This window comes from Rhinolophus ferrumequinum, chromosome 2 (genome assembly GCF_004115265.2).
Source record: "Rhinolophus ferrumequinum isolate MPI-CBG mRhiFer1 chromosome 2, mRhiFer1_v1.p, whole genome shotgun sequence".
Taxonomy (NCBI): Eukaryota; Metazoa; Chordata; class Mammalia; order Chiroptera; family Rhinolophidae; genus Rhinolophus; species Rhinolophus ferrumequinum.
Genome location: NC_046285.1, coordinates 2,281,518 through 2,305,205, shown reverse-complemented (window position 1 = coordinate 2,305,205; position 23,688 = coordinate 2,281,518). Strand labels below are relative to the sequence as shown.

At 35.6% G+C, this 23,688-nt stretch overlaps 1 protein-coding gene across 1 annotated transcript in view; it reads right to left on the bottom strand.

The window, feature by feature from the left end:
- U2SURP (U2 snRNP associated SURP domain containing) overlaps window positions 1–23,680 on the bottom strand; it is a 44,245-nt gene extending 20,565 nt beyond the window's left edge. The window contains 15 exon segments of the mRNA XM_033129232.1: window positions 629–733; window positions 3,847–3,890; window positions 4,829–5,040; window positions 5,203–5,368; window positions 6,363–6,445; window positions 6,532–6,567; window positions 6,651–6,745; window positions 7,301–7,368; window positions 9,748–9,881; window positions 10,354–10,393; window positions 10,395–10,469; window positions 12,508–12,606; window positions 14,601–14,732; window positions 16,001–16,045; window positions 23,514–23,680. Of these exon segments, the coding sequence (XP_032985123.1) occupies window positions 629–733; window positions 3,847–3,890; window positions 4,829–5,040; window positions 5,203–5,368; window positions 6,363–6,445; window positions 6,532–6,567; window positions 6,651–6,745; window positions 7,301–7,368; window positions 9,748–9,881; window positions 10,354–10,393; window positions 10,395–10,469; window positions 12,508–12,606; window positions 14,601–14,732; window positions 16,001–16,045; window positions 23,514–23,558 (1,379 nt within the window). The 5' untranslated portion in view covers window positions 23,559–23,680.
- Between the last annotated feature and the right edge of the window lie 8 nt (window positions 23,681–23,688).

Here is a 23,688-nt window from a genome sequence, read left to right as displayed (position 1 = left end):
AGAATGCTAAAAACATCTCCTAAAGAATGCTAAAAACAATGCTATTTAATTAACTAAATCAAAATCACATGGAAAATTGACCTAAGCACATTCTAGTCCAATTACTAAAACTGCTTTCTCATCCCATTGCAAAAATAACCTGATACTTTTAGAACTTTATTCTTGGAAATATTTTTAATTCCAAAAATGAATGAGAAGTATTTTTAAAATGCACATCTGATGATAAACGCAATGTGGTCCATATATCCAATGGAACATGTTTTAGCCTTAAAAAGTTAAAGTTCTGACACCTGCTACAACACAGATGAACCCTGAAGACATCAGACTAAGTGAAATAAGCCAGTCTCAAAAGTACAAACACTATGATTCCACTTATGACAGCCCAAGAGTAGTAAAATTCAGAGACAAAGTACAATGGTGGCAGCTGGGGCTGGGAGACCAAGGGAATGGGGAGTTGTGGTTTAAGTGGCACAAAGTTTCAGTTATAGAACATAAGAAAAGTTCTGTGAATGGATGGTGGTGAGGGTTGTACCAACAATGTGAACGTACTTAATGCCACTAAACTGTACACATAAAAATGGTAAATTTTATGTTAGGTGTATATTTTAACACAAAAAGAAAAGCACACCTGAACATGGGATTGTTGATTTCTCTGTTCATAATCATAGCTTCAAACATTGGCCCTTCACGTACAACAAACTCGATCATGCGATGTATCAGGGCGAGCAAATTCCTACAACAACAACACAGTTAAAGAAAATGGATTCAGACCCACCACTACATAAACTACACTTGACCTAAGTTACTACAGTGTGCAGAAAAAGTATTCTGCTGACTAATACAGAATTTTACACCAAACAAGTAACCTGGAGCACGTTAATGCCTTGTGCAGTAGGAGGGAGTGGGGCAGTGAGGATAGGGAAGTGGGAGGGGGAGGCAAAGTGAAGGGAGGGTGGGAAACCACAACACAGCTTCATAGCAATAAAGATTTAATTTTCTAAATGCCACTTAATTTTATTTTCCAAATGCAAAACATTAAATTATGAATTCACAACTAATTGGAAAGCTGCAAATATATAATATCAATAACTTAGAGCTTACATGTTATCATAGCCACCTAAAAACTTACACACTATTTTAGGCTTAAAATATTCCTAAACCAAGCACTTTTGTGGTGGTTTTGAAATGTTATATACATGACTGTAATTTATAAAAATGCAAAACTATTTAACAAATTGAAGGCCTGATTTAATAAAAAAATCCATCCAACTGCTGTGCTTTTCTGGTACACATATAGCAGATGGAGTTTTTATTGAATCTGACCTTTAATGAGGCAACATCCCTTTGGATCACACTTCAAACTAGGTCAAACAGCTCATGACATGTATAATTCTGCCTGTGTATTACGAATCAATGAAGCAATTACATTGCCAAAGCCTTAAATGAATGGAGTCCTCTTTCTAAAATATCCCAAAATAAGGGACATGGTGAGATGCCCTTCCCATTTTTCATAACAATTACTTTCCAATATTTAAGCCAAAAATAAACATATTTAACTTTTTAATATTCATTTTATTGATTGGGCTCAGAGAAAGTCGTCTTTTTTTTTTTTGAATCTGAATCTGAGTCCTAAAAGCATGTAACTTCTTAGACTCCAACAGAATTTTAGACACTGATTATGGTATCAGGCAAAAATGACTCAGCTTATTACAAGATGCTCTTGTGTTCTCATTTCACCAGTCCCCCAGCATATAGACTTGACAAATAACAATTGGGAAAAGCAAAAGGATATTGGCTCTTGGTACAAGGCACACATTAAATTACACCTTTAGCATTCCCAGCTCAAATTAAGTTCATAAAACTGCTAGAATATAAATAAATATATAGTTATAGAATAAGACAGATTATTTTGGCTCTGTAATGCCTGCTTCAGAATACATGAACAGTAAAATAATTAATCTCATGGTGATTATAATTATTTTCTCAGTTTTCAAACAAACCTACTTGAGTGGAAACTAATATCTCTACATAGTGAAAAAAGTGAATTTTTTTGACCTCCTAAAGGGTCCTAAAAGAGGTCAAAAAAATTATATGAAGGTTTAAATCTTTACAAAGGGCAAACTATATATTTAAAACTATTAATTCAACTTCAAATTGTTAAAAAGCCAAAAGCATTAATTTTTAAATCTAAAAATTATTTTTCTTTCACAGTATTGATCACTCTGCAAATTTGCAGTTCTTGATATCCAAATGAGAATGAATATGTTCTCAGATCCATAGTTAAGAACATTATTTTGAAGGAAGGGCGATAACGTGAAGTTATGATTCAGTTCCAAAACTCCTACTGGTATGTGTCAAATTAAGGGAAGGGAAATTTTATGTATCATAATATATGAAAATCAACTACTAGGTGGCAAACACTATATACATCCAGAAACTTGTATGAATTAAGTCAAAAGCAACTTGACTTGAATATCAAAGATAGATGAAAAAGTTTTAACAAGTTTAAAACGAAGAATTCACTGTAATGGTGAGTCAAGACTTTTATCAGCAAAATGTATACTCAAAACTTTACTTAGAAAGCAGCTGAGCCACATGGAAAGCTACTACTTAATATATACTTTTTGAATGCTACAAAAATACTTTCCCGTGAATGCTTTATCAGTGGAAGAAAAAAAACCACTATAGTTTTAAACAGGCTTGTAACTGATAAAATCTATTTTTAGAAAATTTAAAGTTTAAAAGTTTTAAAATGTTGCGTATGATTTAAAATCAAAATCTGACAATTAGCTGTTGCTAACTTAAATTCAAGATTATTAAAGAACTGTAATCACACTTTTTCCTTAAGGATTGTTTCTTATTTTAAAAAGGGTGACTTTTCTATCAGAATACAGCAGTGTAGTACAAAAAGATGATATATTTTAAGTGCATTATTTTATTTTAAAATGGTAATTATCTTATTCCGGGCAACAACAAAAACAAAAAAAAAAATGTTTCTCAGTTATAATAAAACCACATTTATTGGAGTCGATCGTACCAATGTCTGGTCAAAAACTGTATACTTTCCCAATCCATCCCATGATGTTTTCCTGGTCCCCCGCTGCCGCAGACAGTTCAGCTGGTGTTGCTCACCAAGGCCAATGTCAAAGAGAATTTGGTATTCTTTTGTGTTCATTTATTATTCAACCAGTGTTGTGTTCCTGTGTTTGGGAAAAGGCTTAGCTTGACTGAGCAAGAGCATACCTAGAGCATGAATTCTTCTGCTTTAACATTATGTTGGAAAAGAAAAAAAACAAGAAAGGGAAATAAAAGAATTCCAAATACCTTTACCATGAGAAAAAAAAGTTTCTAGTATGGTCAGTGTTCATGAAAATAATAGGAATTCCTTCTTAAAATCAATCAGAAAAAACAAAGCTATGCCTTCAATAAGGAGAACTCCAACTAAGGTTGCATATCAAACACACATATAATTCAGAAATGAAGAAAAAAGTAACAGATTGGGTCAAATTGTAACATCATCTAAAATTCAAGATACATTTAAAACAGCTATTTTCCCATCACAATAGTCTAACATTATTGGACTAACAACTCCAGATTATTAGACATATTCTAAATACTAAAGCTGTAAAATTGCCTACATTGGTAGCAATAAAAACAAGAAAGATAATGACATAAAATTACAAAGTACACTAAAGATAGTTAAATTTCACATATCCCCCCAAAAAGTACTGGGAAGGAACCATTGCTCAGTCAAGATATTACCTTTTCCTCAACACCATTTTTTTTAAAATTCAGAAGGGGATATTGTCTATATTTAGATCAGTAATAATAAAGAAAAACATGTACCTTTCTGTTGGGATAACCACTTTGACTATGGCTTGCGACAGAGTCTGTATATGAAGTCACATCAGATAATAAACATAGAATATGTGAGTATTGTTAACAAGTAACAAGCAAAAATATACATATGCATTGAAAATACTACATATCTAATCTAATCACAAGTTTTGCAGGCAATCACTGCATTTGAAGTAATTATACACTAAGCAATTACATAAAAGCAAATGGATGTGTTCAGTGAACAGTAAATGTTCACCAAATGCAAAGAATCAGAACATCCCTGTCAGAATGCACATCAATGCACTGAAATAGGTACTACACTGAGAATTATCAGATAAAGATTTTAATTTGTGAAATAATTAACCGTTTGTCTCTGACCATAATACAGTTTGCTACTTTGTTCCCAAGCCTTTAAAACCAGCCCTGTCATTTTAAGTGTAATTAATTCATAACAGAACCAACAAATTCTTATAACTTGAAATTAAGTTGGTTTTATGTTTAATAAAAAGAAAATACTCACCCTTCGCTTTTACTAGTAGTTAACTTTTTTTAAGAAAAACCACATATGCTCTCAAATATTCTAATACCTCAAATCTTGAGAACTAAGTTAACCTAGCTGCCATCCAAACAGTTTAACTATTTAGGTCTTTCTAATTGAAAAGTCACTTAACCAAATACAAAGTATAACTTTCTCAAAACAAAGTAAATTTAGATACTGTACTTAAACAAACCTGGGTATAAAAGTGGGCAAAGAGGGGAAAAAACTTAATAAGTGGTCAAAAAGGAATGGTAGCCACAAATAAAAATATGACCTAAGTATTTCAAACAGGGTCTCCTTGGGCTAAGGCAGGGAACACATCTACTTATTTCTTTAAGAGTTGCCAAACAGAATTACACACACATTTTCTATAAAATTGTTGAAAAGAAATACTACCACAGATTCAGTATTTACAAATAGATGCGGCCCTATGTACATTTTTAAAATTACCTTCTCAAAATCCTCCTTGTTTTTAGGTGGTGGTAACATGGGAGCATTGGGGTTTTTTAACCGCTCTCTAGGCTGCGCATTAAAAGGCAGTCCTGATGGAGGTGGGGGAAGCGTGTGTTCCATCATAGAAGGTGGGATGTATATTGGATGTGGAGGAATAGGCACAGCTTTACCCCAACCTAGCTTCATTTCAAAAGACATAATCATCTTTCCTACAAGAAAGAAAAGAAAGGTAGTAACTCTCAAAAGAAAATAAAAGATTTTGGTGATTAGAATTTTTAACTTTTCCATTTCTGGTCTATTTTCTCTCTAAAGTTCTTATACTTTTCAGAACCAATATAAAAGTCTGAATTAATGGACAATAAATACTTTACCATTTAAATTTTTTAAAGCTCTTTCAGCATCTCTTCTATTCATAAAGGCCACAAAGCCACAATTTCTCTCTCTTGCTCTTTCTTCATCAGTTCTAGGCCACATAATTTTTACACTAGCTAATGGTCCAAATCTTCCAAATTCTTGGCACAGCATTTCTTCATTCATCTATTAAAAGGCAGAAGGATTTTTTGGTATGCAGGAAAAAAAAAAGAAAAAAAGAATTCTATGCAACTGAAAGGAAAGTAATTTTTGCAAAATGAACAGAGATATTATTACTGCTACATTTTCCCATCAAGTACTAGGCCCTCCACACAAATCATATCCTGACCTCCTGGGACATTCACAAATCTTCAGACTAGAAACCTACTGTTTTATGTAAGTGCATGGCCAGGGTGAAGAGGCTGGTGGCTGGAGAAATCCAAGGCACACCGTTACCTCCCCTCTTCTTCCTTTGAAGGTCCTGCATCTACACACAAAGCTGTTTTGCAGTGATTGTTAGGCACTAAGAAATAGTTTTCAGGCAGCAGCTATTACCACATTTAAGAAGGAAATATTTGTTGGTGATGAAAGAAAAAAAAGGATCTGATCACTCTTTTTCTAACTACCAGAGGAATCAAGAAAAGAGAAAACAGAAAAAGGTAAGCATGCAGCGAGGTCCAGTATATAACTTTTTGAAAGAGTGCATTATGTGTAACAGTCACTACATTCCCCATAACACAATTAACAATGATGCAGGGAAAAGAATTAAAATATAAAAGACAAAAAGCGCAAATACTAGGTTTGCTATTATGACGATAAAACAAAAAGGAAATCCATAAGGAAGCAAGCTATGCCATCAGAAGGCGACAGACTCAGAAGAATACTGTCCACCACTGGTCATATCCTGATGTGGTAAATAGTAAGATCACCACCTAGTAAAACATTTCGAATTCAGCGTATATACAGTCCAGTTACAGGAAGAGGAGATAAACCCTAAAGAATTACAGCAAGACAATTCAGCCCTTACTAGAGAGATAATTTTAGAGTCTATCCAGTACCATCAAATCTGCCTACCTCATATTCTTGACTTTATCTTTTTTTTTTACTGATTGACACAACAGTTTTCTTCCAAAAGTATAAAGCATATAAGCCAACATTCATCTTACTTTTCTAATATTACCTGTGGATTAATGTTTCCAAGGTATAAATTAGTAGTGCTCGGATCTCCTACGTCATGTGATCCAGGTGCATAATCATCAAGAACTAGGGCAAAGAGAAAAAAATTATAACCTGAAAAATACAAAGTCTGGACAATTTCTGTTAATTAAAAAAGCAAAAAACTGTATTACCACCAGATGATCTATTTCTTCTTGAAGGCGCATCCACTTTAAAAGGGAGAAAAGAAAATAATTCTTAGTTTTTAGAATAGTTAATCACAAATATAAACATTAAAATAAACGTCACTTACTGGAACGACGCTGACCATCAGAATCTGACTGAGGCGGCTCAAATCGACTTAACCTGCCTTTTGTTTTATGCCTCTCATCACGCTCTTCTTGAATTCTGTTGAAAATATTCATAATTACTAATAATGAGCCAAAATTTGCTCAAATTTAATAAAAATAGAGCTTTTCCAAGTATCATCTTCAACTAACTTGAAATATTTATAATTAAATGCCAGTACTGACAACTAAGATTAGACAGTTCCTCAGCTGCAACAGTTATGGCAAAATTTCTGAAACAGCATACAAGCAATGAAATACAAAGCTCACTTCTAAGACGAGAAAGAAATTCAACATTAAAACCAAGAATTTGTTCTTTCTTGGCTAAGTTCAACCATTCCTCACCCCTACTTCAGTAACTGTATTGTTTCCACTGCAAACAGGACTCTGGCCATTAATCAACTGAATTGCACCCACATAATGCAAGCAACCTAGATGCTAGAAATGCTCATTCATTTTCAAACATACCCTACAATATATCACTGTGATATCTAAAACAACCTCATGGTAAGCCAGTTAGAAGTAATTAACTAGTACACTACATTCTTCATACCTGCATCTGTGAGTACCAACTCAATACACCTATGCTAACCATTCTTAGCACTAGAAAACTTACTGTTTCAATTCTTCTTTGAAGAGTTCCAAATTGCTTTTTTTCTTTTCTTTCTCCCCTTTCTTCAGTGGCTATGAAGGATACGACAAGTTATACTTCAACCAAAAGAAGGTTACACAAAACTAATACTTCAATAATCATTTTAAATAATTTATAGTTTAATGCCCACTCTGTTCTAATTATTTAAATTAAAAAGAATGATGTTTCTGTTATCATTGAATTTCCGTTCCTGTTCTCTCAAACTAAGAATTAAACAATTATTAAAACAAAAAACATGACAACCAGCAGTTTTGAAGTATAGGAGCCACTAACTTTATCCCCCAAAAGCCTGAGATACTTAGGCCTGAATACTGTTGGAGGGGAACAGGGGGCAAAATTAATGAGCATCAAGTAACTGAGCTAACATGTAAAGTAACTGCCAAGAACAGCTACCAAAATATGTACTGGACAAAACAATAACCTTAGGAGGATACGAATTACTGAAACAATCAACACATATGTAAAATTCCTTTTAAAATTACTTCCAGAACTGCTTTTGGAATAACTTCTTTAAAAGTACCAAAAGAATTCATGGGGAAAGAATATAGTCTTTTTAACAAATGGTACTAGGACAACTGAATATCCACATGCAAAAAGAATGAAGTTGGATCTCTGCTTCACACTATACACAAAAATTAACTCAAATGGTTCACAGACCTAAATGTTAAGAGCTAAAACTATAAAACTCTTAGAGAAAAACATAGAAGTGAATCTTCATGACCTTGAATTAGCTTAGTTTCTTAGACATAACACAAAAAGCACAAGTGACAAAAGAATAAAAAATTGATAAACTGAACTTCACCAAAATTAAACTTTTGTGCTTCAAAGAACACTATCAAGAAAGTGCAAGATAACCTACAGAATGGGAGAAAACATTTGCAAATCATACAGCTGATAAAAAAACTTAACTCCAGGAGGTGTAAAATATTCTTACAACTCAACAATAAAAAAGACAAATAAGCAAATTAAAAAATGGGCCAAGAATCTGAAAAGAAATTTCCACAGACGACAACAAATGAACAATAAACACATTAAAAAAAATGCTCAATATCATTAGGGAAGTTACAAGTCAAAACCACAATTAGGTACAACTTCACCTTCATTGAGATGACTAAAATAAATTTAAATACAGACAACTTTAACAGATGTTGATGAAGATATGGAAAAACTGGAACCTTCACACACTGCTGATGAGACTGTAACATGGTACAACTACTTTGGAAAACAGTTTGGCAGTTTCTCAAAGTTAAACAAATAGTTACCATATGACCCAGCAATTCCACTCCTAGGCACATAGTATAAAAGAACTGAAAACGTAGTTAAGCTGTTATACGTCAGTGGTTTATAGCAGCATTCTTCTATAATAATGGCCAAAAAGTGCAAAAACCCAAATGTCCACCAAATGATAAATGGATAAACAATGTGGTCTACCCATAATACGGAATTATTATCCACCATAAAAAGGAATGAAGTGCTGATATACACCACAAATGAACCTTAAAACAGTATGCTAAGTAAACAAGCCAGACCCAAATGACCACGTTATATGATTCCATCTGCATGAAATCTCTGGAATCGGCAAGTCCAAAGAGACAGAGAGTATATTAGCAGTTACCACGGATTGGCGATGACTAAAAATAGGTCTAAAGTTTCTTTCTGAAATATTAATAAAAATGTTCTAAAATTAGCAATTAGTGACAGTTACACAACTGTAAATATACTAAAGAAAAACCTACTCAATTGTATCTTTATAAGGATGAACTTTATGGTATGTAAATTATATCTCAATAAAGCTGGGTTTTTTCATTGCTTTCAGAGTTATTTTAAAAGTCACAAGAGAAAAATCAGTCTCACTATTCAATGTAATCATACTTCTTCGCCAAGTCTAATTATAAATGACACAACCCACATCTACCACCTTCCCCCATAAAAAAACCTCACCCTCAAAAATTAAAGTTCTTTAACATTAAGAATATTTAAAAGAAAGTGTTGCTAGTTCTGATAATAATTCTAAATAAACTCCAAAAACGTTCTAAGTAACAGACACATCGTTGGAGTATGTAGTCTTCCAAAGTTAACTGACACTACACACGCTGATATAATTTAAGTACCCCAGTTCAGAATTCTTTCAAAATACAATCCCATTATTTTACATTTACACCTAAAATACAGTCAACTTTTTACTTGCAATATGCTATGAGTATAGCAATAGCAAATGTCCATGGCTCAAAGAGCATAAAAATATTACCTACATGTCCTACTCTCCTAGGAAAATTACTCATCAAAACTCAACATCTACTCCCAAAGTAAATAAAAACAAGAAACCAAAGTCCTGTTTACAGTGCAAGTACTGAAAGTACCACTGGCAGTGTCACTTAACATAAATGCTCACTTACTGAAGTCTGACTTACAGGTTTTTTGGTTTCTATCACAAGAAGAGATGGCGGTCTTTCATTGGATGACTGGCTTGGAGGAGTTTTGGGATCTGCAAATCTTGAAGACGGCTTATAGATTTTGCCTCTTTTTTCATCTGTTTCATGTTCTTCTGAAATTTAAAATACTCAGTTTCAATGCAAACTTCACATCATTTTGATTTCATTTACTTGCTATTTTATTTAAAAATAAACAAAAATAAAATGCTTTTAGCACTAAGATATATCATTATTGACGAAATTCGATGTTAAATTCAAATATTGGTGCCCTCCTCCCCAAAATACTAATTTAATGATTTTATAGTAAAACTATGAAATATATTAAAATCTTTGCAAAGTTCTGTGCTGTCTTAAATCTTGGAAAGTAGTAAATATTTTTAAAACTCATCTGGCTCCAACTTATTAATCTACCTTTGGCCATTTATTTTGCTAATTAATGTCAACACTAGAGGGTGCTGATAGAAAGGAAAAGCAATCAAACTTCTTTCATAATCATCTGCAGTCATTCAACTAAGACTTTTTGGATTTACTATAATATTCACACTTACCTTACCTGCATTAACGAACTATAATATTCACACTTACCTTTAGCTGCATTAACGACACCTCCACGCACAAAGGTTTTTCACTTTATTACCATCACTTCCTTCAAAAGCAGCAAGAAATTCCTCATAAATCTCAGCAGCAGCCTTTTCATCCTCCTAAATACACATGATTATATTAACAGCACTTAATATAAAATTATTATTGTATATAGGGTGAAACTCATCAAGAAATAATGTAAATGAAACCTTTTCCTTCACTGGGGAAAGAAGGTTAAGCAGTCTTAACAGGTAATATCTAATCCATAGTAGATATTAGATGTTAACACTAAAACCAAGAGAGGCTTTGCTCTTCTACTGGCAATCTGTGTAACCAGCAAAGGACCCACTAAAAGTAATTCTGTTCAGAGACAATTCAGGGGTCAAACTGTATGACAACTGACTATATAAAATGTATTATTCTATTAATGTTTATGATGTTTCCAAGGCGTGATGATTTAATTCAGTGGACAAAAGATTTCCTTTACAAACCACCAAAGACATGTTTATTAAAAAGCAGGGGGTGGCCGGTTGGCCCAGTGGTTGGAGCACAGTGCTCATAACACCGAGGTTGCCAGTTCGATTCCCACATGGGTCAGTGAGCTGCACCCTCCACAACTAGATTGAAAACGACTTGACTTGGAACTGAGCTGCGCGCCCCCACAACTAGATGGAAAACAACGACATGACATGGAGTTGATGGGTTCTGGAAAAACACAGTGTTCCCCAACAAAAAACAAACAAAAACAAGGCTGAAGCAGCAGTATCTCCAGAGTTGGTATTTTTTTAAAAAGCTCAAAACCTTGATAATTTCCATTATAACTATTTTAAATGCCTCCAAAATGTATGAATAGGAAGGCCAATAGAGCAGAATAGAAAATACAGAAATAAATCCAATAGCATTTCGAAATTTAGTATTCAATAAAAGGGGCATCTCAAATCAGTGAAGAACAGATGGACTTGAATGGTGTTGGAGTAACTTAATAGCTATTTGAAAAAAAATTAAAATGAACCAATTATTCACATTATATACAAGTAGAAGTTGCAAATTAATCAAAAAAATTTAAAAATAAAACCCTATAAGTATTAGGAGAAAAAAAAATGTGGAAATTTATGAGCTGGGAGTGGGAAAAACTTGACTGAAAACCCAGAAACCATAAGGAAGGACTGATAAATCTGATTACATAATAATAATTTCTGCATGAAAAAAACACCAGAAGTAAAATAAAAGACAGTCAACAACTGGGACAAAACACTGCACCTTGTATTATAGACAAAGTGTTAGTCTACTTAATATACAGTTTCTAAAAATAAAGATAACTTACTTATAGAAAGATTGGTTTAGTTATGAGTAGACAGTTCACAGCAAGAAATTCCTCATAAATCTCAGCAACAGCTGTTCAACCTCTTATAAGCGAAATGCCCATTTACAACCACACTGAGATACTATTTTTCACCTAGCAGATTGGCCAAACTCCTTTGATAACATGCTCTGTCGGCAAGGCTCTGGGGAAACCACTTTTTATACATTACTGATATGAATGCAAAATTGCCCTGCCCTTAGAAGCAATTTGACAATAACTAGCAAAGCTACAGTTATATATTTACCATTCAGCCCTGTAATCCAATTTAGAGGAAGATATCCCAAAGGTACACTAGCAAAACAGCATATGCATAACACTATCAATATGAAATGGCAAAAAATGTCCGTAAGTATTTTAGTTGAATTACGTATTGCATACCTATACAGCAATTTAAAAAAAAGAACAAGGAGTATTTCAAAATACTTGCAGTAATCTGAGATACAATGTTATGAAAAAAGCAAGATGGAGAAAAGTGTACTTTATATAGCATGCTATGTTCCTCTTAGAAAGAAGAGTGGTACAATATATATGTATACACATCTGCTTATTAAAAAAAAATAGACCAGAAAATAACCCAAATTGTTCCACAGTAGAGAGAAAACGGTGAAGGGACAGGGATGGAAACTGAACTGCTCTGAGGATACCCTGGGTTAGATATCTGACTTGGAGTTGGCAGCTAGGATACCCTGGAGGTCAAAAACCTCTGAAAAACATCCCTCTACTGGCCATACACTTACTGCCCCCTGAAATACATTTATTTCCAAGGATAATTCAAAATACATTTTAAACATTACCTTTTTCTTCAATTCTTCTTGCTCCTTCTTACTTAAAGTTCGCTTAGCTGTACTCATTTTTCCAATACTGAATGCTTTAAGTTTGTTTTCTAGAAGAGGCTGTGAAAAGAAATAAAAGAAATAAAAAGGTATACCTTTAGCATTCTTAATGCTATCTATCACTTCAGTGATACTCCTCAACTGATAACCAAATATTCAGAATAGATGACTTTTGAAAAAATAATTCATTGTAAAGAAAAGCTGATAGTACTCTAAGTGTCAGGTGCCTGCCTACCCTAAGCTTAATTCTAAAGTAAATATTCACTGAAAAATATCATTTGCTAGCTGAAGGTCAGCAACATACAAAAGCCACTTAAAAAGAAAGTAAAAATAAAATAGACATGCCAAGGCTTAGAACTCATTCCACTTGCTTGGCAGCAACAAAAGCACCTGAGAAGGGAAAGCACAGATGTTTCTGGGTAAAACAAGCAATACAGAAAACAGACATTCAAATAGGGAGAAGGAGGCATACATTTCCAGGGCTCAATAGCAGGAATCTAAATACCATTTTTCACCGCCATTCCAGGTACTACAAATCGTTATCACTTCCTTTTATAATTCTGTAAATCACCTCATTCTTCATCAACAATACTGTTTATGAACATAACAACTTCATTTTCTTCATTTCAGAATACATCACATACAGTATTCGAAGTTTCCACACAAATAAACATTCATCAATGAATTTTGGATATGAGAAAATCATATTTTAATGAAGTCTTCATTTATGTAACTTAAAAGCAACTTTCTTCTGAAATACGGCTTGAATAAATTGTAGACCTTCAATTGTTCAATTAGTTATTCATCTGAATGTCAGATTTTGATTCATAAACTTGAGAGAAATGTTTATTAAACACAACCTAAAATATTAATCTGAAACTGAAATCTGAAGGTTTCTCTAGCCCCTACCAAAATGAGAAGCTAACCAATTGAAAAATGAAACTTTATCAATTCCCAGTTACTAAAAAGGCTTGTCCTTGAGATGTACAGAATGAAAGAGTAATTGTGCTGCGAACTACCTTAAAGTCACATTAAAATCCTTTGAAAAAATAAAGCAGTTTATAATCCAAAAGTCAGTATTGGGTTTCTGGAACATATTCAAAGTAAATTTTTTTTCTCCTCCAAAACAGAAAAATGTTTTGTATCATTCAACATCACCGGTTTCAACTTCAAAAATTTAAACAAACTAAAATCACATATAAATTCAATGAAAAACAATTATACAAAATGTTTGAGCTCAAATTTTATTTATAAACTAAGAGCTAAGCCCAAGAGGGAAATGGTTAAGGAAATTAAGGAATGTTCCCTAAAATACAATCTTCCATTAAAAAGTTTACTTACAGAACTTTTGCTAAAATAAAAAAAATTAGAACTCAAAACAGAATATTTTAAAATGTGTTCCTGTAAAATGAAGCTCAGCAAAGTAAAAACATATTTATGCTGAGAAATATTAAACAAGAAAAACAAAGAAAGTGTTATCAGTGTTAATACTGGCTGCTGATGACTATCTTCATTATATTTTCCAAATTTAATCACATGAAAACATGATTTAAAATACAAAAAAGAACACGAGAGCACTTTGCAGATACATGCAGTAAAGTGTTCTCTTATTGCCCTGGAAATGTACTCACCAGAGTGAACAGCACCCGCTGTTTGCCTCCCAGGGCAAGACTATAAGCACTCTGAAAGCAAGAGCTATTTTAATCGTCTGTGTATTTCCAGTGACTGGCATTTGGCACTTGGTTCAGTAATGTTTGGTAGAAGGGGGGAACAGTAAGTCCAACCATTAACCAGTTTACATCCAAAACGTTCCTTGTTGTTGTTTTTTTAATAAAATTTAAAATAAAGATATATCTCACATGAGCAAAAAAAAAAAAAAACCATTCCCTTAGATGAATTTGAGTTTATCATTAATCTGAATACAATGAAGAATATTATTTTCAAATAGTACAAGATGAAACAATAAGTACAAAACCAAGATATCCAACCACCAAATTCAATCAAGGACAGATTAAAATCATTAACTATACTTTCTTATCTTTATCAATACTTACTCTTGAAAGATTTTGATGAGGAGAATCACAAAGGCTTTCTCGGGCACTTTCATTCCTATAATTATGTTTCCTTGGGCTCTTAGGTCGTGCCCGACTTGGCATATCACTATCTGAGGGTCCGGATGCATCCATCTTCAGGAAAAGTAAAAAACATGTTTTTAAAAATCACATATATAATATTGAAAACTAGAAATAACCCAAATGTCCAAATTAACTGAATTATATACTATTAAAACTCTCATCTCTTAATATGAACACCTATTTAATTAAAAAAGTTCTTAAGTACAGGGAAAGTTTTCAGTAATTCTAACTTGCACTTGAAAGCTCGAATTTTACATAGGTAACAAATAGTTGTTTTCCTTGAAATAACAGGTTCATTTCCTTCATTTTCAAGAAAACATCTGCCAAACATCCAAGTCTGATTTACCACAGTTTATCTTGTCACTTGCCCCTTCAAATAAAAGTGGTATTCCATGAAAAACAGAAGCCAGTTTCACTTCTCAATTTAAACAATCCCACGAGTACTTTTCCTCACGACAATCATCACACTTTTGGTAAGCGGGAACGCCTTACATGTACTTCCCATTTCATCACACCTATCATTAAAAAGACCTGAACAAATGGACAAGATCAAGTATTGAAAAGTTTTATTGCTTCATCAGGAACATTCTTCAGTGACACTAGCATGTTTTCCTGTGCCCGGGGGGAAACACACTGAGGCCACACTGCCGCGATTCGTGCTCAGGTGCCCAGTTTACCCATCGATTGCTTTCTCACCATCAGTGCCAATGTCAACACAGAGAAAAAGGCAAATGTCTCAGTGTTATTACAAAACAGTCTGTAACTCACAGACCCCGTGCAAGTGACCCTCAGGGGTCTGAAGAGCACACTGAGTACTGCTGAAACAGCCTATGTAAAGGAATGTTTACTGCAGTACACCCAAAATGTCAAAAAGCTTTAAACTCAAGTATATGCCCATCAACAGAGAAACAGCTCACTAAATATTAAAATTAGTAACTGTACCTTCCACAGGGAATATTAGAGTTATCCCTGTTGACTCACAGGGATTTCCAATAGGTGTACTGTGCAGTGAGGAAAAAAATGAGTGTGCATAATGAATGCCATCGTCAATGTGTAAGTACACACTTATGTGTGTATAGGATTTTATACGCATGATTAAAAAAATAAGGAAATACACACACTAGTTTTCTAACATGGTTGAGGGGCCCGATTCATGCAAATAGAAGACAAAGAAAGGGGAGCACCTAACAAAAAAGGTGGAAAAAAAATAGGCACGTACAACCTAATTGTATTTATTTATCAAGTAAAACCATAAGTGTATGGATATAAACAAATTCAATTTCAAAGAAAAAAGACAAAGACTGCCTTTTAATACTCACGTGTGCATCTGAAGATCCAGATGAATGAACATCTGATGATCTGGTCTGCAAGTATTAAAAATAAAAGTTAATATTTAAACGATCAGAAAGTAGTCTTAGTATGCTAACAAAACAAGTGTTTCTCATACAGACTTGATCTTTCCAAACTTGTAGCAATTTCTTCTCAACTAATAAAATCAAACAAGGGCAATCTCTGACTAACAAAAATGTTATGATCCAAAATAAATGTGCAAGTCAATTCTTTAAAATTCAGAACAGCACATTTCCCAAGATTGATACAAATGATAGGATATATCTGAGGCATAGTTACCTTTTTATACTGCAGAGTAGAAACATAACCGCTATTTATACAACAGAAGTTTCAAGCAAAGGTTCTTCCCAAGTCATAAGATACACTGTTTACTGCTTCAACTCTGTCATAGCAGCAACTTCTCACTACACAGAAAAGAAACCTCCCCTCCTTTCTCTAACCGCCCAGTCATAGAAGTAGATTCTAATACCAAGAAAATCCACACATAAACCCTTGACATCTAGCAAAAGGTACAAATTCTACTACAGAAATAGTTCAAGAAAAACAAAATCCTATTATCAAATCTCCAAACGGCCTCTGTTTGCAACTTGTTTTAAGGGGGCTGTTTCTACTTCAGCATGTCACTGTTGCTGACTATTGCACAATGAAGAGTTCAGTCTTCAAATAGCGGCAATTTTCAACAATGTCAACTCTTAAAATGTCATCTTATTTTTCCTTAATTGATCTACATTTCTAGTTACATATAGCATACAATAATGTGCTGGTTTTTCACTACCCATTTAAGGACAAAGATGCCAAAGTGCAAGGCTATTTAAATAATAGGATTCACATGGATCCACACAGTATTGTTTTATTCATCTTTATTCATCTAAACATAAGGCTGGGAACAGCTAGTCAGATTTTCCTACTGAATCAATTTATTCCTCTGACCTCCACTGTACTGGGCCCTAGGTAAAATCAGCCCAAAACCACCAAGCACCGAGATACTGCCCACCTCCATTTTTTCTATCCATCATTTTTCTGTCCCCAACTTTTACTGTGTCCTTCCTCATTCACTTTCTTTTCCCAGCTAACCTTTCTTAAAAGGCAAGATAGTATGGAAGAAGAAATTTTTTGGTATTTAAATTAACTCTGTGAAATACTCTTTGAAACACACTTTGAAATGTGCCTCTTTGCAAAAACTTGGAAGTTAGAATATCCAAGAGAATTCCTCTTAGAAAAGAAAAAAGTTCCATAAAAGACTGAATGGTCTGAAGAAAAAAAAATCTGAAAAAAAAATAAATCAACTGCCTTCCAATATACTAGTATTAACCTGCTAGGTAACAAAAATAATATCCTAAACATAATAGTAATAAAAAATATAAAACATGTAGAAACCAACTAAAGAAATGTACACAACTTGTGTGAAGAAAACACAAACTTAAAGAAAGATTCAGTTATTCAAGTCTCGAGTCACTTTTGAAAAGACTCATCATATTCCTCCAGGGGAAAACTCATTAAGACAATGTCTACTATACCCAAATTTATTTACATATCTAATACAATTTCATTCAATAGCTCAAAATTCCAAAGGTAAATCTTTGCAAAGGGGCAAAGGGGATTACCAGGAATAACTCTCAAGTTCACCCAGAAGCAGCAGCACGCAAGAGTAGCTAAGAATGTGCTAGCCTTTCTTTAATCGTCTATGCCACCACATTCAAACCATCATTTCTAGCATTTAAAAATAACTGCATGGGTTAGGAAGATGCATCAGCTGATTTCAATTAACCTAAGATGGCACTGGTCATAGTTACTGCAAACCAGGCATTTTGCAAAGATATGCAGCTATAGCTGCACAACATCCAGAATGGGATTTTTTTTAGGCTTAAGGACAGTTAGGTATTCAAACAGTGGTTCATAAGATTTTAAAAGAACCAACTTCTAAAGCCAGTGGTCCAGGTAAGCAGTAACTTCAGAAGCTGAGCCTCCCCCTCTTCCCTACCTGGAACTGAACTGTATTATTCGTTTTGGGCTTGGGTTTTTATTTTCTTTAAAACTTAAGAACAAATTAATGATGTTTAAAGATCTTCTGAAGTCTGCAGGAGAATTCCTCATCCGGATGAAAAGACCCAAAAGAAAGAAAAGAAAGGGCAGAATAAAGGAGGTTTGAGGCGATACAGAAGCAGATACAGAGAAATTTCTCTGAGTATAGAGAGAGCAGACAGTACAGACATGGGGAAGGATGGTAAGAAAATCCAAAAGGAACAAGGATCACTCGGATGCTGCTGAGATAAAAGTGCAGCCAATGACACTTATGCCGTATGACCCTGTATCCTGGTGGCTGAGAAGAAAAACTTTTTTTTCCTGGCTGCTCCTACTTTACATCACGTGAAAGGCCTCCACACCTGAGTTTTAAAATGAGCAAGCTACCCACTGACATTCCTCCAACGCTGCCACTCTGCCTAGTCAGCTCTCCATTCCCACTTCCGTCTCCTGAATGTCCTCTTTCTCCTCTCATCCCCTAAAGCATCAACTTACATCTCCACACATTTAACCATTTCTCCCAGGGAAAGCAAATGCACACCTGTTTGCACTACAATGACTCCCAATCCTTGAACTGCAAACCTGGTCCCTGTCCGAGGTTCCAATCTGTTCCTAAACTACCTCCAGGACACCTTCCCTGAATGTCTGCAAGGAACTCAAATCCGAAATGTCTAAAACTCCTCACAAACCAGCCCGTCCTTGCGACCTTATTTCCCACACTGGGTCCTCACACTCTGGAAGCAGTAAATGTTAAGAGCGCCGATCCTGGAATCCGGGGTTAGCACTGAGCAGGGCTGTAACCTTGGGCCGAGCTCCTTCATTTGTAAGGCTGAAAAGCACGCACCTCAGGTACGTGGTGAATGAAGGCCAATACAGAGGAGCACTGAGCACAGAGTTTGTACACAGTGTTACTAAGTGCCAGCCAGCAGCAGCATTACAACAGGCTCGTCCTGGACACCATCCTTAGCCGGTAATCAACTGCGTCAGACTGTTATCCTACCTCTAACACAGCTCTTCTACTGGGAGCCCTTTTCCTTTGCAAAGACTCCATTGTGGTTCAGATCTTCCCTTTATTCAACCATTTACTGAGCACCCATTGGCTGGTATGATACGGTGTCTTGCATTAGAGATATAAAGGAAAATAAGACATAGCTCCTGTCATTAGGAGCTAATAAAAGAGACAAGTGAAAATGTGGCTATGCCACAATGGCACAGAGGGGAAGACATTAAGAAAAGCTTCCCAGAAAGGATCAGGTGAGATTTTTTGAAGCAACCCTCAGTATCAATGAGAAGCACTGCAATAATCTTCAAACTGGTACTCACTTCCAAACCCTTAACTAGGCTCCCAGAATGAATCAAATTTCCAAGGCTCTCTAATTTTATTCTGTAACATTCAAACCCCTCCACAGTTTAGCTAAAACTTACCTTTCCATCTCAGCTCCTCTTAAGTCATATGCAAGTTCCCTATGCACTAGCTAAACCAGAACACTTATCTCTTCTTCACCTCACCCATCTCTTTTTCATACTCCCTCTCTCTATCCTTCAAAGCTCTGCTCATTGTTTAAAAGGACTCAATCAATCAAATTGCTCTATGCTCCTGAAGCTTCCCCGCCTCACTTTCAGATACTTCAGATAGCTCTGCCTTGTACTCTCATGTGTTGACTCTGTTCTGCCAATAGACAGCGTGCTCCCCAAAATGGGTACGGTCTTATTCAATGTTTTCTTCCTCAAATCAGCACAAGATCTGGCAAGCGACAGATCCTCAATATACTTGTTGACTTAACCTGTGGGAACAAGTACCTACACAATGCAATTACTCTCCACACTGTCAATATACCATGCTGTCACTCAGTAACACGTTGCAGCTACCTAGCTTAATACTCTCCAAGCCAAACCAAGGACCACCTCTGAAAAAAATCTTTATACGACCACTGAGACAGGCACTACGTATAATAAAGTTAAATAACAAACCTGAAATGATCTTTAAAATTATACCCAAAACATTACCAATACATGAAAAGTTATAACTATAATACACTTTGAATGTCCTGTAGTTTATCTAAACTGAGGAAGGTCCTAGTGAAAAAACTTTTAACTCCTCAAAGAAGAGACATCAAGCAGTACTAAAAAGCACTGATCAAGAAAAGGGAAGTTCATAATTCCCCTCTCCACCCAAAAACACAACCTTCCACACATAAAACTAACCACTTTACATTTTCAGATAAGGTTACAACCCGTGTCATAATAAATATTCAGTTTAAACTAAAACTGGAAAACTATGAAGAGCCTGATTTTCAAGGTTTGTGTTTTGTTTGGAGTTTTTCATCATATTTAAATCTTATATTTAAATCTTCAGGTACCATAAAAAACATGTACATAGGCAGTAATATATACCTAAGAATCACAAGCCTTGAATGGATCCTCATTTCACTTATTTCTTACAAGTGAATACCTAATCAGCAATCAATCAAAATAGTTCCCAAACCAACTTGTCAAGGAAGCTAGAGGTATTTTCTACCTTATTTACCTATCTAACCCAATTTTTGACAATACGGCAAAAAAATAACCACTGTCAAGAGTAAAATAACAGAGCACACAACTCAGCATTACTATTACCAGCACATGAGATGCAGAAGAAAATACCACATTCTCTATATATCCTCATTTTGCTGAGCAAGCAAAAAAAAAAAAAAAAACTCTTAAAATCAAAATAATAATTAATTTTATAAATCAAATTCTAAGGAAGTATGCTTAACAATTTTCTAAGCAATTACAGTTTCTCTCTTTGTCTCTCCTCCCAAAATCAAAGCTACATCATGGCACCAACACCCTTCTCCCCCAAAGTGATATTTTAGTCTGGTGATAAACAAGAATAATGCATAGAAAAAATTTAGCTCATTCCTAAAACATTAACTAAATTTCTAGTTTGCTGGGCTTTAAAATGAAAAGTATAGCAAAATTACATAGAGAATAAAAGGGCACAGATCTCTGCATTGGAGACAACTATATATAAAAGTAAGTCATTTCACTACTCATGCATAATATGTAATTTTTAAAGCTAGAAGAAACTGTAGAGATTATCTAACTTTAACCTCTTTATTTTCTAATTAAGACATGTCAAATAATTTTGTCATTATCAATGGCAAAAATCCTGTCTATTGAAATTTTCCTCAATGTCTAGAAATGATTAACCAGCATCCCCTACCCATATCCATGGGAATTTAACTGCCAAAGAAGAATGAACATGAAACAGAACAATCTGTTTACTCCACATGTATTGTAGAATGTCACTCATCTGCTGTCCCCAAAGAAAGGAAAATCAAACCAGAGAGATCAAAGGCTAAAAATTCCACATACTGTAGTATTAGCCAAAATGATCTGCTACTCTCTCCAATAATTTCTGGGCTTGTGTTAGAAAAAGAAAGCAACAATCTGGGCAGTCATCATGATAGTTGATGATTTAAATTCTAAATCTCAGAATTAGAATTTATCCTGACATTTTTAAAAGTAAGTACTTTTTATTTCCTCTACAAACAAAAAGAAGAGGAGAAAGGAACTAATTTATTATGAGCTTTATGGACATTATCTCATTTAATCCTTACATCAACCCTGTTGGAAAAAAAAGGATTATATTCATATTACAAAAGAGAAAATTGTGAAGCTCAAGTTTAAGCAGTCTACCTTAATATCACAAATATAATTAATTGCCAAGTCAGTATTTGAATGCAAATCTAGTTTATCAAAATTCAAGATCTTTCCACTATCTCAAGCAGCCTCCATATTAATAGAGAAAATCTTGTCAATATCACCTGAGTCCTGAGATATCCTGACTCCTATTACAGTTGATGATAATCTAAAGCAATATAAACTAAAAAGATTACTGGAGGACCCAACAATTTACTTACAGGTAACACACACAACCATGAGAAGTACTATTATAGAAGGAAAACTGAACACAGATATTAAAATGTTTATAATGTATCCAAGGCCTCAAAATAGGAGATACTTAAAACATTACATGGAAAATAAACAAAAATCGTGACACTTATGCGTGTATGGAGTTGGCTAGCTTTAGTTCCCAAATAGTAAGCAAGGCTGTGTTTGTCATGAGTCTGTGTAGGGTAAGTGAGTAGGGTATGGTACCCAACTAGTCCCCTATTCCCCAAGGGGAAATGTACCTGGGAAGGGAGAAAACGACAAAGAGTAAATGCAGAATGTAAAGCAGCCAAAGCTGGCCCTCTACCATAGTTTCTACACAACTAAACGATGTCTGGTAAAGCCATTACTAATTACGAAGTAATTATGAACATCATTCACCAAATGGCATGAGGATTATGATTTATCAGAAACTGAGAAAGGAAGTACAAAACGGGTTATTATGTTTGTCAGAACAAACTGTGAACGCAAGGCTCGCCCGGGCTGCAGTAAATTTCCTAATAACCGACTTATAATCATACACACTTTAACATGTAGCATTCCCTAGAACACAGCTTCTTACCATCAAAAAGCTTAACAACTACTTCCCGCAGTACCTGGAACTTTTAATATTGTGTCCGAAATGAGAAACTCAAAGCAAAAAACTATGAAATGACCCGCTCAAGATGGCAACTAAGATGTGTGCTAACCACAGCCTAATACTGAACGACTTCCACAGATCAATGGTTTCACAGCGCGCGCACGGTTCCCCGTGAACTCAAAGCAATTTACTCATCTTTGGAGGCTTCCAGATCTACGGAAGTTCCCCTTTCAGTGGAACACACGCAGACACACACAGAGATGCAGGAGACCCCGAGTCCTCGAAAATGAGCCCTCGAACGAAGTGCTCATTTTGTACTTCCTCTTAAAAGAAATAAGACCACGTGCAGAGAGGAGCACTACGCTTGGCGATGCAGCACCGCAAAGGAGAGCGGCTCCCGCCTCTGCACTTCCCCCTCCCCCGCGTCCCTCCACTGTGGGTCCTCCCCTCACAACTTGCGGCCCTAGAGGTTATTTAATTCCCTGGAGGGCACGAAGGAAATTGAGATGCCCGAAGCGTGAGGTCCACAACCGAAGGACCGAGGGAACAGAGGCAGACACTTAAGCACCGGGAGGGATTCCCGCCTCCCCCGGGCGCTGCCCGGCGGCCTCAGAGCGCAACAAGGTGAGATACAGGGCGCGTTTTCACGGCTTCAGACCTCAGTCTCAACTCCCGATTTCACTCCAGTGCCAAACGCGGGCCGAAGTACTCACGCCACCCCACCCGACCCGCGGGCTCGCCGGTCTCGAGCCGAATCCAGGCTGGGGCTAAGGGGAGATACCAGGCCTCTCAACCTGCGCACCACGGTGCGCCCGTACCTCGGCCTACCGTCGCCACCAGTACCTGGCCTCCCACCCCAGGCTACTCCCGCTGGCCAGAAGCGTGTGTGGACCCCAGACGACAGGGATAGACTCACTGACTTACGAAGTCCTCTAAGAAATTACCTTTGAACTGGCCTTCTGAGATCCGCCTGGCGTTTTGTCCGCCATCTTGAGCTTTGCCCCTCCTTCGGCGGCGGCAGCAGCGCGGGCGAGTCGAGCGCCGAAAGAGTGGATCAGCGCGGAGCCCGCCGGAGCGCCTGCAAGGCTGAATACTCGACTGCCGAGATAGGGAATTCGA